Below are 14,611 nucleotides of genomic sequence, written 5' to 3' on the forward strand. Positions count from 1 at the left end.
TATATACTACTTCCGCCCCTAAATATAAGGGATTTTGATATGATGCAACACATCTTTATACAATGAATTTGGACAGCACTAGAATATATCACATCTCACCAAAATCCTTTATATTTAAGGACGGAGGGAGTAATAACTAACATCCTTTTGGTCAATATTCTCTTTTTCTCCTCTCAGACACAAGCCTAAGAGGCACCCGAGATCAGCATGTGTTCCGTTCCGTGGTCGTCACAATTAGTACAAGTAGCATGCAAAATGTCACGCCTTAGTGACTACTAGCATGCAAGCATGGAATTTAAGCAAAAGAAACAGACATGCCCTACACTAGACAGACAGATCATCCAAGCAGATTACTTCCGTTGGACCCTTCCTCTCCAATGGCTCCGGAGAAGACTCGATCACGGTCAGCTTTTCGTCCAGCTCATTTATCTGCCTCCTTATCTTGTCTCCACGATCTGGTAGCTTCGCCACAAGCACCTACAACAGCGGCAAATGGTGTAAGACAGACAGACAACACACCACAAGATGCATGCAACAGGTTCGGGTGTCTTTCTTGCTCCCACCGTGTTTGCAAGGGTTTGCGAAAGCCGGTTGATTTTGGCCTTGATTTCCTCAGGACTTTCTGTGCTTGTGCTGTTCGGGGAGTATGTTCGAGCAATGAACTCTTTTGGCTTCATCGCATAGGCAGCACTACACAAAACAAGCAGCACGGTACACAACTTAATTATGCAGCCCAAAAGCCATTGATTAAGTCCCATGAACTCCTCTTACCCATTGGCAACATAGTCAGATGAGGCTCCCTTGTAGTAGTGCTTGGCCATTGGCATAGCTCGACGACTGCTGCACACAGAAACAGCATACATCACCTGTTAGACACCAAAGGTAACAGCAACAAATGGATACGTGTTGCAACGTGCCAGATCAATATTTCTCTGAAAGCAAAACAAACATATGCTGCACTTTGAAGACAGTAAAATTAACCTGTCCAAACCATCATTATCATTCAGTGTAGGTAAGATTGCTGTCTTAGAAAACAGAAGGCTGTGATGGCTCACGCCCGCTATGCCTTGTTGCTCCAGGAATTGTATATGCTTCCTCAAGGAGTCGTCCCTGGTACATGCCGCAGATCAACAAACTTATCATCAGTGAACATGGAAATCATTACCAACAAGCCAGCAAGTATTGCTCAGGGATTGAGCAGCTCTTACTCCAGCAAATGCATTTGAGAAATACTACTTCCTCCGTTTCACAATGCAAGTCATTCTAGCATTTCCTATATGAATGTGGGAAATGCTAGAATGACTTATATTGTGAAACGGAGGGAGTACTACTTTTTTATGCAGCAGTTCATCATCATATGCTTTCTACATATGGCAGTAACCATGAAATATTGCAGAGCAACCTAAACATTTTGCCGCACATTTTCTGCTGATATCACAACCATTTCCCCTTGTTTTTTTGTGAAAATGTAGTAGCATAAGCAGCAGTCACCTCATGGAAAACATAATAGTGGTGCTAGAATTAACCGACTAAAAGTAGATGTCCTACATCACAAGTTGTTGTCCATGCTCTTCTTGCAATTGCTTTTGTGTCAGCGAAACATCAAAACCTTGCTCAGGCAGACTGAAAAGCTCTTGAATATCCTGAATGTACACACAAAATAGCCATATTATAAATTATCCAATATGACAGAGAAAACAATAACAAGAACCGTATCACACTAAGTACCCTCTTGCTGAAATAACGAGTTTGTTCTTTGTGCTCTGTAGCTGTCCTAAACAGAGCCCCCTTGAAGACCTGGAAAAGGGGCATGTATTATCTCATTAGTTAGAATCTAGCTTTTATTTTACTGAAGTAAATATGCAATATGCAAATAAAGGAATAGGGGTATAACACTGACGGAGACATTGCAGGAAAAACATGTAATGGCACAACCCAGTAAAAAGTGTCACCAGTCCCACCTTTTCTTTTCTTACATGAACCCAGCCCCACATTAAACTCTCAAATTTCAAATTAGGAAGAGAAGTTAACTTCAATGAAAAACCGTACTTTATTTCACCCCCTAGAAAGTACAAGTTAATAGTTTGGTGCTACATAGAGAATCTCAAGGAGGCATACAACTAAATATGACCATGGACTCATCTTTTCAATATTTTTTTTTTGAGATATCATATTTTGAATCAGTTGCTTCAGTGAATAACAAGCGCGATAAAAGGCATAAACAGCAAGTAAATTCTTGACCATATTTAAACCTGCAATTTGTATATCTTTTCTTCGATGGTTCCAGATGTCATAAGGCGGTATACGATGACATCTTTCATCTGCCCAATTCGATAAGCACGATCAACACTTTGATTGTCCGTACTGAAGATGGGAAACAGGAGCATTAGTAAACATACAGAGACAAACATTCAGTAAAATAAAAAGGCAATAAACTCAGTAAGGAAACGGCGTTGTTCAGGTACCTTGGATTCCAAGCAGGATCAACTACTATGACACGAGCTGCCTTGGTGAGTGTAAGTCCAAGCCCACCAACTTGTGTGGTCAGCAAAAATATTGGAGCTCCAGGACCCTCTTGGAAGTCCTGATCACAAATGCATTCCATGTAAGCAATATAGCAGTAACAATTTTGCCCATGGCATAAAAGAAGGAAAGGGAAAGACAGAGAAGAACCTTCACAATCCTTTCCCTCTCAGAAATCTTGGTGGTACCATCAATGCGCAAAAACTTATAGCCTTCTAATATTATAGCCTCCTGTTGCAGTAATAAGCTACATTAGCTACTAGGTTGAAGTAGTAACCCAGAATGCATATCTTACTACTCCTTACTACTTTTTAAAAGCAGGAATTTGGGGGGGAGGGCAGGTAACGGTAGGTTTTACACCCATCTCTACACCAGAACTTTTGTGGCTGTAAATATATAGGCACGTGTGCATTATTTGTAAGATTTTTACATAAAAATATTATATATTTGCATGAGTATATGTAGGTGGTAATTGGTCTCATATAATCGTGTTTATAAGTTCTAAATTTGAGTACAATCAATGTTAATTATTAGATTTACATTATATTTAGTTAGGATCCTTTCCACGCACGGGCATGATGATAGTAATCGTAAACATTACAAGAATGATAAAAATGGTCAAAGGAGTAGGAAATGAACATTGAAAAACACACTATGGTCAGATAGGCTACATCAGGGATTCAGGGGTGTACTAATTAAAAGCCTGCTCGAGGTCAAGTTCATTCTGTTAGGTAATTTGTTTTCAACTTCTCACAAATGAGTGTACGGCAACCACTAAAGGAAAAGAACTCCAGTCTGATACAATGTTTTTTCTATCATTCAACGAGCAAATATGTTCTGGAATAGTTTTAGGGAGAAGTGTAGAGCAAACAAAAAAATATTCAATTTAAAAAAAAACACACATTGATGATAATTGAAAATAAGATTGCTAGATTCTGAATTTCAAGATGTAAAAATCTTAACAGAAGTTAACAAAAAAAAAGTCCCATAGAAATCATATTTTCATGAAACTATATGTAATCACTCAATTCAAAAAATATATCACTACTAGTACTGCATGAGGATAAACCAAAAAAGTTGATTCTACTTTCTACCGAGGCACTGAGGGGACTGTCAATAGTATATGTGATTGGATGACTATACATTGACAGGAAGAAATCAGGCCTTATCAAGGGCTCAGAACAATTACTTTGCTAGGATAACAAATAACAATATACCAAAATCACAAGAAAATCACAGAACTGTATGACTATAAAGCAAACAAAGATTAACATAACAAGAATAGACTTTATCACCTGAATAATGTTTAGCATTTTACGAGTTTGCGAGAAGATTAAGACGTTGTGTCCCTCGCTAACAAGATTTTGCTGCAACATTAAGATTTACCATTTGTTAGATAAACAAATACATAGGTGACAACTAAAATGTGGATCATCAAAGAACACTTACGAGCAAGGACATCATAAAAGATAACTTGCACGAGACATCCTGACCAACTTGCAATTCAACGTCATCATCATCATGAGCCATATCTGCAAGGTTCATGGCCATTTTCTCAACCATTCCCATTTCTTGATTATTTAACATCGCATCCATGCCTTCCAAAACACCCTCAGCAGCTTTCTTAGTCAACAACAGCGGATGATCACATATTTTCTTCAATATCTGTTTAAGAATACAAGAAACAGAAACAAACATAAGTGCACCAATGAGTGTACATAAATCCTTTTTCTGATAAATTGAGGATATCAAACAACATGACAATGTGCATCACAAGAACAACAAGAGAAAGCAATGCACTCTCGCATGAAATATGACATATGATAAGGAAATGGAAAGAACATAAAGGTCTAAACAATGCTGACAACATATAAAAGCAAACAAAATCAGCACAGATAAAAACTTTGAAGGTGATGCTTACCGTGATTGCGGCCAAGGGTGACCCTTGCATTGATGAATGAACTAGTTCACTGTTAAGAAAAGCTTCATATAATTGCCTCTGCATCCAAAAAATAAAAAAGGACTAATATTAAGATGGCAGTTAACCAATAACAAAACCAGAGTTTTGCATCAGTGGAAAATGATCTGTACCTGGCAAGATGTTAATTTCAGCCAGATAATTAGCTCATTCTTCTTAGCAAGCTTTTTATCTTCTCCCGTGCCGCTATCAAGAAACACTTCATTCTTCATGCGTCGCAAAAAGTATGGCTTTATCCGTTCTCTTAATTCCTGTAATAAATGATCATGTACAAAACCAAAAACCACATATTATATAAAAAGTAGAACAGCAGACCTGAAGAAATAATCTGGAAGAATGGGTGGCAGTTAAAGAAATGCAACAAAGGAGGAGGCTCAATGTAAATAGCTTTCCCTCTCATGGAACCAACTAAAAGCCCATTTTTATTAGTTGGTATGGAAACATAATTCCATTGCTTTACAAGTCAAATTGGAGTACACGACTGTACTACTTTGATGATACATGATTGCAGTACCTATAATAAGAAGTATGTCTGTGTCCAAATTGCTGTCTTCTCAATGAAATAATAATAACAAAAAATAATAATTCCGCAAAAATTGGAATAGAGTAAACACCATAATCATTAATAGTCAAAATGCTAATGTGGTGGAAAATCTGGCTCTCCTAATAATTAAATATCCAGTTCAGACACAAAAGTAACATGAAACAGGATCATCTATCACAACATGAAAAAGGATTAGTACCTTTGCTACATTTGAGCCTATGTGCTTTTGTCGATTGGTAGCATTCTTGTCATTTCCTTGAATGATAGCGTGCTCATACCTTGCTTTGAACCTGCCAAAAACAAGAGAAATAAACAACACTAGATTGTGTAATATGAAGCAACAATGGCAATGCAGAAAAACAACGGGCATAAGTGTATTACTGCTCCTTATCACCCAAGACTTCTGGGCAACAGAAATAAAACAGAGCCCACATTTCCTGCAAGAATAATCAGGATTACTTGCATTGGTTCGTGCGCCAATTATAAGGCATTAAAAATTAAGAGAGTAGGATACCTTCAAGTTATTTTGTATGGGTGTTCCACTGATGACAATACGATGTGCACAGGGTATTTCAAATAGACTTTGAGCCCTCTGAGTCTTTGGATTCTTGATAATATGCCCCTCATCAAGAATAACATAGTTCCATAATGTTTCTTCCTCGTCATCAAAATCATTGGTGAAGTTGCCTTTTATCATCTTGAAATTGTTTCGAACAATGTCATATGTTGTTAAAAGGATTCCACCCTCCTGTAGAAAGACAATAATATGCTAAAACAGCTGGTATTTATTGTGATATCATGGAAGAACCGAATATTCTTCTAAATGATGCTACGAACAAATACAACTCAAATTTTAACTTTTAGGACTTCCAAGTATTACAAAACCCAAACTTGCAACAAGCCAGGTCAAGAATGTGGCTAGTCAAAGACACTTATGTTAGGAGACCAGACCTTGAAGGCATATTTAAGCTCATAGTTGCGAGCATTTGCATTGGGACCAGAGTAGCTGTCAGAAAAGAAAAAGGGAACAATTAGCACGAGATAACATGACCTCTATCAATTTGAGGGAAGATATATGTCAACACAAAATATCCTACTCTCTGATCTTATCTTTGAGGCTCACAACTGAAAGTTCCTTGGTCCAATGAGTCAGAAGCGTCTTTGGAGCTACAACTAACACTCTCTTGATTAAACGGGAATGGAACAATCCAGCCAGGAATGCAGAAACCTGCATGATAAAAAAAGGATGAGAATACACATCAGTCGATTGCACATTTAGAGCGAGACAGAACTCGGCTCTTCATATGCATAATACTCCATGGACACTACCATGTAATTCGTGCAATGAAGGTAATAATAAAACTGACAGTAGTTAGACAACTGGTAGTGACAAAACAGTTCTGTTCTTCTATCGGACGGAGACTGCTTTCGATTTCATCATAAATGCATGATGTGGACAGCACAAAAGATTCAGATGATTAAAAGTCCTGCCCTGATCCTACCATAAAAAACACACAAACTACGCAGAGGCCTCCCCTGATCGTATCATTAATTTGGAAAAGGAAGAGCAGTAATCCTTAATCCTAATACATGGAAGGTGATCACTAACTAGTATCAGTGGCACCACAAGTATTCTGTAAGCATTAAAAGTAGACGAAATTAGAAGGATGAGAGGGTCCCAGTCCCACCTGCATGGTCTTGCCAAGGCCCATGTCATCTCCAAGGATCCCTCCAGTTCCCCTACAATGCAGAACCCAAAGCCACCTGAGACCCTCACGCTGGTGGGGGTAAAGCATGTTGAATATCCTTCCTGGGAGATTGTAGGGCTTGCGCGTTACACCTGTCCCAGTGGGCTCCATCTTGAAGTCCTCTGTCTTCTCCCAACCAACATCATCAGCATGGTTTTCCTTCCCATTCTCTGCATCTTGGTCGATGTCGTCTTCATCGTCATAGTCCCCAAAAAATTTTGAGGCCTTGGATTCGGTTGTGGTTTTCCTTGACACCGTATCAAAGGCATAAGCTCCTTTGGCTTTCATCTTATCATCGTTGCCGCGGCCCCCAAAAGAAGAAGAGGCCTTGAACACCTTCCTGGTGACCTCCTCTTTAACACCAAAACCACCGTAGGCACCTCCCGCATCATCGTCGTCGTCATCACAGTCCACAAAGGATGAAGAGGGTTTGGTCCCATCATTAAGCTGAGACTGAGAGGGGTCGGGGTCGGCATGGAGGGCGCAGGGAAGTGGGGACACGTGGGGTCTGGGCCTTGCGGTGGGCCTGTCGACTGACAGGGAGTCGAGGCGGGTGGTGAGATCGTCCAGTATGTCGCGGATGCTGTCGTCGTCTCCGGCGGACTCATCGCCGGCGGTAGAGAGCTTGCAGAGGCGGCGGCGGCCGGCCAGCTTGACCTTGGCGGGTTCGGGCTCTGCGAGGAATTGAAGTGGATGGAGTTACTAGAAAACGGAACCGAGAGAGAGAGAGAGAAGGGTACCTTGAGGAGGCGGCGGCGGAGGGGGTTTAGGGTTAGGGTTAGGGTTAGGGTTTGGGTTTTGGGAGGGGCCCCGTTGGTGCGTGCGGGTGAGGCGGAGGAGGCGATCGTTGAGGCCGTTGGGTGTCGGAGCGGCGAGCGGCGTCGGCGCAGGAGGGGTGGGGTCGTCGTCCAGGTCGCCGCAGATGTCGAAGGGCGGAGGGGACGCCATCGATCTGCTTCCTTCCGAGTTCTGACGACGACGACGACGACGACGATGGAGGAATGGATTGGAGATTTCTCTCTTATCTTCTCTCGCTTGGGTTGGGTTGGGTGTTGGGTTGGTTCGGGGGAAGAGGGGACTGAGGAAGAAGAACTTCTCCGCGGCCTATGTACCAGAAAGGAGGCGGCGCCGCGGGGTGGTTCAAATTTCGAATTTCATCCGAAATTCACTCCTCGCCTTCTATGCTTCTTCAACACACAGCAACGGATACATTCTAGCATCGTTCGTTCAGGCCTTCAGGGAAGATAGGGGAGTCTGAAACTCGTTTTCTCCGCACACGCTTTTCAAACTATTAAATTGTGTGTTTTTTTCAAAAAAATAAGAAAGTTGCTTTAAAAAATCATATTAATCCATTTTTAAAATTTAAAATATTTAATACTCAATTAATCATGCGCTAATAGCTCACCTCATTTTTTTTTATTTTCTCAATCTTCTCTTTTCATCTCCTCTCAAACACTTTATAGCAGGTACAATAACAAGTTATAAGCCAGCTATAAACATATTTTAAAGAGATAAAAGATGAAAGATAAAAGCATATTTATAGCCAGCTAAAGTACGGACTCTACGATATAATGTGTGTATGACATATAGGATCATGTATTAATAATGACATAATGGAGTAGTAAGTTACTATTATATGAATTGGGTATTAAATTGACTATAGATTATTTGGAGCTAATAGTTGGCTATACTATTAAACTTGCTCTTAAGCTGACAATGCTGTGTTCGATACAGTTCCCAACTTCCCCTCTAGTATTCCACGCACAAGCTTTTCAAACTAAAAGTTTATATACGAAAGTTGCTTAAAAAGATCATATCGATCCTTTTTTTAAAAAATAGCTAATACTTAATTAATCACGTGCTTAAAAATCATATTATCCATTTTTTTTAAAAAAAATAGCTAATACTTAGTTAATCATATTATCTATTTTTTTAAAAAAAAATAGCTAATACTTAGCTAATACTCCGTTTTTCGTGGGCACTGTTCGTGTTGGGAACTGGCTGGTATCGAACACAGCCTTATTGACGGCCACTCCGTTCCGTTCCATCAAAATTTCACAATCATGAAGATGAAGTAAGATTAAGTGTTTCACGCAAAACGAGTAATAATGTGTGATGAATTGAATTTTAATTATTATAAACTTGAAAAATGGATTAATCTGATATTTTAGAGCAACTTTCATATAGAAAGCTTTCGCACGAAACGTACCATTTAGCAGTTTGAATACGTTGCCATGTTGGAGAAACTAAAGCAACCTCAGTTCGATAGGGACTGTATGTATTGTTTAAAGCCTGTTTGTAAAACACATAAATTTATAGGAGTTATATAAATTGTTCGTTTCATTCCATTTGAATTTATTAAAAAAGAACCAGTCTTTAACGGGTTTTTCCAAATCTTGTCCGGATAATTGAATTGATGGTTTAACTTTTGAACCTTCCTGATTATTTTAAATTTCCTTTATTTTACTTTTTTCCCTTTATTCGTCGTTTGAAACCTAGTCTTCTAATACTAATTTACAATGATCTTTCGGTGGTAGATGATGTATTTGTTAAAACATAGTAGACGACGTATCTGTTAAAACATAGTAACTTTACTAATCTCACGATATGATGACATAAATTTTCGGAGTTGCTTATAAGTATACTAGTTATAAAGCGTACTCACGAAGAGTAAGGAAGTAGCCCTCCAGAATTGAGCCTAAGGGCCTATTTATTTTCAGCGACTTGGATGAGATTTTCCACGATATAAAACATCTAATTTTCCACGATACTGGTTATAAAGCATTTTTAACTAATATTTTTAGCAACTTTAATGTTACAATAATGAAAGTCTATATATGTGGAGTCCCATCTATATGGACTGCTTTTGCTATATACATTGTTGCTGCCCATGGAGTAGTTAGGTAAAGTCTTTAGTGGGTACTGTACATCACTGCTCGTCTGCCCAGGGTTTACCAAACCGTTTGGGGTGGGGTTACAGCCCCTTCCGATTTGATGGTTAGGGTATCCTCAATGTTGAGCCACACAACAACCATTAGATGGGACCCACGTACATATATCTTTTTACTTTACAACCAATGCTACAATGTTTAAGATCTTCTATTGACCTTAAGCTGGGACCCACTAAAAATAATCTATATAAATTCTTTTACTAATTCTTTTACTATGAAGAATTAATAGACAAAGTAATTTTATATTTCTTATGGCTAACTTTAAGCTTTAAGATTAGTCATATCAATATCCTCTTACAAACACACATCTCTATGCATAAAGTTGTATTAAGAATATTATTTTATTGCGAAGTGAGCATAGCTCAACTAGTTAGGTTCCTTATGGTGGAACTAGCCCACTCGGGTTCAAATCCTAGATTTGACACGGGTGCTCGCGGCGCCTATGGTGACTTCATCAATCTCAAGATATGCCGGCCCAGTCGGGTAGGGTGTGCGTGTGTGCGTTCATAGGGGTGTGTGTGGGTGTGCGTGTGTGCGTTCATAGGGGTGTGTGTGCGCACGTTGTGAGCGCCTGTGTTTGTACTATATTTCTCAAAAAAAATTATTTTATTGCTTATGGTCACATTTACATGCACATTAGAGATGCCCTTATTATGGTAACCGTGTGGTCATCACGAAAACTGGACGATTATTGCGAGATATTGAAAAGTTATCGCGAGATAAATATAATAACCTTGTGATAACCATGCGGTTTGGTAAACTCTGCGAGTGCCCCCGCGAGGAAGAAAACCACGGGAAAGAGATGCGCCGTTGGATTATCAATCGCTTCACGAGTTCACTGCGCACACTCTCCAAGTTGCAAGTAGTGTGTGTTGACTTCGACACAATCTATCGATGTCGATGCCGATGCCAATACTCCTCCTCCTCCTGCTCCTCCCCCAGGGCCAGGGCCACGGCGGCGCCGGCGACATCTGCATCGTGGGCAGCGGCATCTCCGGATCATCCACCGCCTTCTTCTTCACCAACTACACCACCGCCCTCTCCGGTGCCCAGCTCCGCGTCTTCGAGCGCCGCGCTAAGGTCGGCGGCCGCCTCGCCACCGTCACCGTCTCCGGCGATCACTTCGAGGCTGGCGGCTCCATCATCCACCCACGAAATCTCCATGTGCGCCGCTTCGCCGACCTGCTAGGCCTCGAAGCCAAGACCGATGGCGACGATGACTGGCTCGGGATTTGGGACGGCCACCGCTTCGTCTTCCAGACGCTCCGCCCGCTACCGCCCGGGACGTCCTGGCTCCGCCGCAAGCTGCACACCCTTGTTAACTCGCTGCGCCTCTTTAAGCGCTATGGTCTCTCGCTGCTCAAGATGGACAGATTTGTCCAGGTTCCTCCTCCATAATCTTCTACTACCAGTATTCTTTTCTCACTACTACTAGTAGTTTTTTTTTTTGAGTAAATTTCACTTTGGTCAACCTTTATTTACCAAATTTTCACATTGGACTAGAGTTAGACTTATATTTTCACTTAACACCATATATATAGTTACCATCATTTTCACTTTGGACTGGGTTTCACAAATTACACATAATACAATGATTGTAGATCTGATCTCGTTTCCTTCTTTTTGTGTTAGAAAACTTAGAATTCAACAATTTGTACTAGCACTACAGTTGGGTATTGTAAAACATGTAATATCTTTTCTAGAAAAATAGTTCTTAAACTTAATATTTCTCCAATACTGTCTTTAGTACAAGGGTTGTGAATGTTCATATGTAGTAGTTACAATCATTGTTCTTGCACTAAGCATAGTTGCATGGCGAATTTCCATATCATCGTTTCTTGTAAAATGCTTAGCACCTAGACAACAACTGGTGTGATGGTAACTATAATACCCGGTCCAAAGTGCAAGTAACGGTAATTATACGTGGCGTTAAGTGAAAATATGAGCCTAGCCCTAGCCCAATATGAAACTTTGGTCAATAAAGATGGTCCAAAGTGAAATTTACTCTTTTTGAACTTTTTTTTATTTATTTATCTGCTTCGCTATTATTAATATAATACTCCTAGATAATAACTTGCCATGATCTCTTTATTTGCTTTGCCATCTAAACTAGGTGATATCCCCGAACGATGCTTTGTGTACTTGTGTGAAGCAAAATAAACATTCTAAGCATTATGCCTTAATGTAGAATTGTATAGTAAGAGGATATACTGTGTATGTTGGTCGATTGATTGAGCCCCGAGGGTCGGTCTATAAACAGAGATACACATGGTTAGAGACAACAATGGGATTAGCGACAAGGAAGGTGTCCGTATAAATCAAACACATATCCTAATATATCTCTAACTACCATGTACTCTTAACACTTACTAGGTAAGAGTGAACAGGGAACCACGCAGATTAAATAATTGAAATGCTCAACTTTTCTTGATGATGTGTCCTGTCGCTCCTCTGAAGGAGCAATTGCAGTTAGTGGGTGATAATCATATACAAGTATGCGATTAGCTAGTTTTGCTTCCTTTGTCATTTTCTTGACTGAGTTGAATATTCTATTGGCTTTACTGATTAGTGATTAACAACAAACACGCTGAAATGTGTTATTGCTGTATATGCATGCAGGAAATGTTGCAAAGATTTATGCTCTACTACAATGGCTTTGAATCCCGACCTGTTTTTGACACGGTTGAGGAGATGCTCAAATGGTCGGGCCTCTATGGCCTCACTCGCAGGACACTAGAGGCAGAGCTGCTTGATGCTGGCCTCAATTCTCAAACTATTTCAGAGCTTGTCACTGTATGATATGATTGCTCTCTATGTTTTCTCCTATCTTGTTTCAATTGATAACCCACTAATTTCTGCAGACTTGGTTTTTTCTTAGCTTCCCAAGAATTAGTACATTTACTGGTGGTCTTAACACTTTTTTTTTCCTGTATACATATTTCGGTCTAAAGATAAAATCTCTTCAAAATTTTGTAATCTAGTATCTCCAATATGCCTTGACCAGTGCCTTTCCACCTTTACGTTTCTCATGACCAATTATAAATTAACCAAGCAGTGGAACTCATATCAGTAGTCATTACCTGAATATCAGTCAAGCATATAGTCAGTGTATAGCGCACTCATCAGGTCAAATTTTCTTGTTTACTTTTTCAACTGAGAAATTATTTTTTTTCTCGTTTAATTAATTTTCCCAGAAACCTTTATGTTAATTGTGCTATCCTGCCCCATATCTTTGGCAGGTGATAACAAGAATCAACTATGGGCAAAGTGTGAGTATAAGTGGCCTTGCTGGTGCGGTTTCTTTAGCTGGTTCTGAATCAGGACTGTGGGCTGTCAAAGGGGGCAACTGGCAGCTAGCTGCTGGATTGCTCGAGGCTGCTAACGCCACCTTGCATCTGCAAGAAGGCATAGACTCAATTGAATATGCAGGGGATCACTATATTCTGAAATCGAATAAAGGTCTTGAATATAATTGTGTAGCAACGGTGGTTGCAACACCACTTGACGAGGTGAACATTACATTCAGCCCCCCAATCTCCATTCCAGCGAGGAAGACGCAGCATACCCATGCAACCTTCGTGAGGGGCATCTTGAATCCTGTAAGTGTGTATGGTGCTCCCTGTAACAAACTAGTTTCCCACAGCAATGCACCAAGGCAGCAACTTAAATGAAGAACATGCAGCAAGTAACAGATAGCATGGTCTGAAACTTTGGTTGATGAAAGGGCAGCCTTGTTTGGTTGTAAAGTATGAGGGAGTCTGAAACTTTGTTTGTTATGGTGCAGAAATTTTTCGGTCTAAGCTCGGTATCAGATATTCCAAAGCTGATAGGAACCATGGAGGTCCCTGAGATCCCGTTTTCAAGCATTTCGATTCTGAAGAAGTACAGCGAGCAGGACATGACTTACAAGGTGTTCTCGCGTGTGAAGCTGAATGAGAGCTTGCTGGACCAGATCTTCAGGTAAGCAGTAAGCGGGCTGTCGTACATATCTTAATCTTGCTGGAATTGATTGTGTGGTAATTAATGAATGCTGTAACACAACAACAACAACAACAACAACAACAGTGGGAGGAAGGAGACGATCCGGATAAACTGGCCTGCGTATCCACACTATGAAGCTCCAGAAGTATTTGCTCCGATAATACTGGACGGTAAACAGCTGTACTACGTGAATACATTCGAGAGCGCAGCGAGCGCCATGGAGACGGGGGCCGTTGCAGCGGAAAACGTGGCCAGGCTCCTCATTGCAAGGCTCAGGCTGCCTCTCCCTTCCCGACCTGCTGCGCCTGCGCCCGATCACCACGACCAGCGAGCAGATCTGTAACTGTGACTCTGTGACTGTGATGTGAGGAGGTCATCGCATCGATCGGCTGTATTGTTTGTGTCTAACATGTCTGGAACCCACATGTTCGTAGGAGTTTTTTTTAAATAATAAATCAGCCAGCAGGTATATTACTAATCAATACTAAGTTCTAGAGTTAAAATGACATGGAACCCACATGTATGAATATGATGATGACCTCCTTAGTAAGTAGGAGTATGTTTTCACAGAAATGATAAGTTATACTAGGCTGAGGCTAAGTTAGTTGAGACTAGTTGGGAACAAATCTTTTGCGCACAGAAAATGGAGCGGTCAATTAGCGTATGATTAGTTAAGTAATACTTTTTTTTTAAAAAAATGGATCAATATAATTTTTTAAGCAACTTTCATATAAAAACTTTTTGAAAAAAACGTACGCATGATTAGTTGATTACTATTAACTATTTTAAATTTTAAAAATAGATTAATATGATTTTTTAAAATAACTTTTCTATATAATATTTTTGCAAAAAACAATCGTTTAGGCCTTGTTTAGTTACTCAAAAA

At 40.1% G+C, this 14,611-nt stretch overlaps 2 protein-coding genes across 3 annotated transcripts; one reads left to right on the top strand and one right to left on the bottom strand.

The window, feature by feature from the left end:
- Nucleotides 1–86: 86 nt before the first annotated feature.
- On the bottom strand, nucleotides 87–7,873 carry LOC9266414 (SNF2 domain-containing protein ENL1-like). Of its 2 annotated transcripts, none has more exons than XM_015781575.3 (20): nucleotides 7,534–7,873; nucleotides 6,734–7,467; nucleotides 6,143–6,273; nucleotides 5,997–6,051; nucleotides 5,560–5,793; nucleotides 5,427–5,482; nucleotides 5,245–5,335; nucleotides 4,615–4,752; nucleotides 4,445–4,522; nucleotides 3,973–4,188; nucleotides 3,819–3,890; nucleotides 2,674–2,754; nucleotides 2,466–2,584; nucleotides 2,253–2,364; nucleotides 1,729–1,797; nucleotides 1,549–1,643; nucleotides 982–1,110; nucleotides 772–837; nucleotides 564–690; nucleotides 87–477 (listed from the first exon to the last, which is right to left on the bottom strand). In XM_015781575.3, the coding sequence occupies exons 1-20, from the start codon at nucleotides 7,739–7,741 to the stop codon at nucleotides 325–327; spliced, it is 2,964 nt and encodes a 987-aa protein (XP_015637061.1). In that variant the 5' UTR covers nucleotides 7,742–7,873; the 3' UTR covers nucleotides 87–324. The 2 variants fall into 2 exon arrangements, with proteins under 2 accessions (XP_015637061.1, XP_015637060.1); XM_015781574.3 differs by having other exon boundaries at nucleotides 772–840.
- A 2,751-nt stretch (nucleotides 7,874–10,624) lies between these two features.
- Nucleotides 10,625–14,207, top strand: LOC136356124 (farnesylcysteine lyase). Its single transcript, XM_066309688.1, has 5 exons — nucleotides 10,625–11,127; nucleotides 12,364–12,537; nucleotides 12,984–13,343; nucleotides 13,529–13,704; nucleotides 13,810–14,207. The coding sequence occupies exons 1-5, from the start codon at nucleotides 10,639–10,641 to the stop codon at nucleotides 14,066–14,068; spliced, it is 1,458 nt and encodes a 485-aa protein (XP_066165785.1). The 5' UTR covers nucleotides 10,625–10,638; the 3' UTR covers nucleotides 14,069–14,207.
- Nucleotides 14,208–14,611: the final 404 nt, after the last annotated feature.

Source organism: Oryza sativa, chromosome 4 (genome assembly GCF_034140825.1).
Source record: "Oryza sativa Japonica Group chromosome 4, ASM3414082v1".
Taxonomy (NCBI): Eukaryota; Viridiplantae; Streptophyta; class Magnoliopsida; order Poales; family Poaceae; genus Oryza; species Oryza sativa.

Excerpts from the sequence above, each read along its gene's own strand:
- LOC9266414 (XM_015781574.3), bottom strand. The coding sequence starts at position 7,741 with ATGGCGTCCCCTCCGCCCTTCGACATCTGCGGCGACCTGGACGACGAC. Across the intron at positions 7,468-7,533 it reads TCCGCCGCCGCCTCCTCAAG|AGCCCGAACCCGCCAAGGTC; the intron begins GTACCCTTCTCT and ends AATTCCTCGCAG. Across the intron at positions 1,111-1,548 it reads CATGGACAACAACTTGTGAT|GGACGACTCCTTGAGGAAGC; the intron begins GTAGGACATCTA and ends GGCATGTACCAG.
- LOC136356124 (XM_066309688.1), top strand. The coding sequence starts at position 10,639 with ATGTCGATGCCGATGCCAATACTCCTCCTCCTCCTGCTCCTCCCCCAG. Across the intron at positions 12,538-12,983 it reads CTATTTCAGAGCTTGTCACT|GTGATAACAAGAATCAACTA; the intron begins GTATGATATGAT and ends TATCTTTGGCAG. Across the intron at positions 13,344-13,528 it reads TGAGGGGCATCTTGAATCCT|AAATTTTTCGGTCTAAGCTC; the intron begins GTAAGTGTGTAT and ends GTTATGGTGCAG.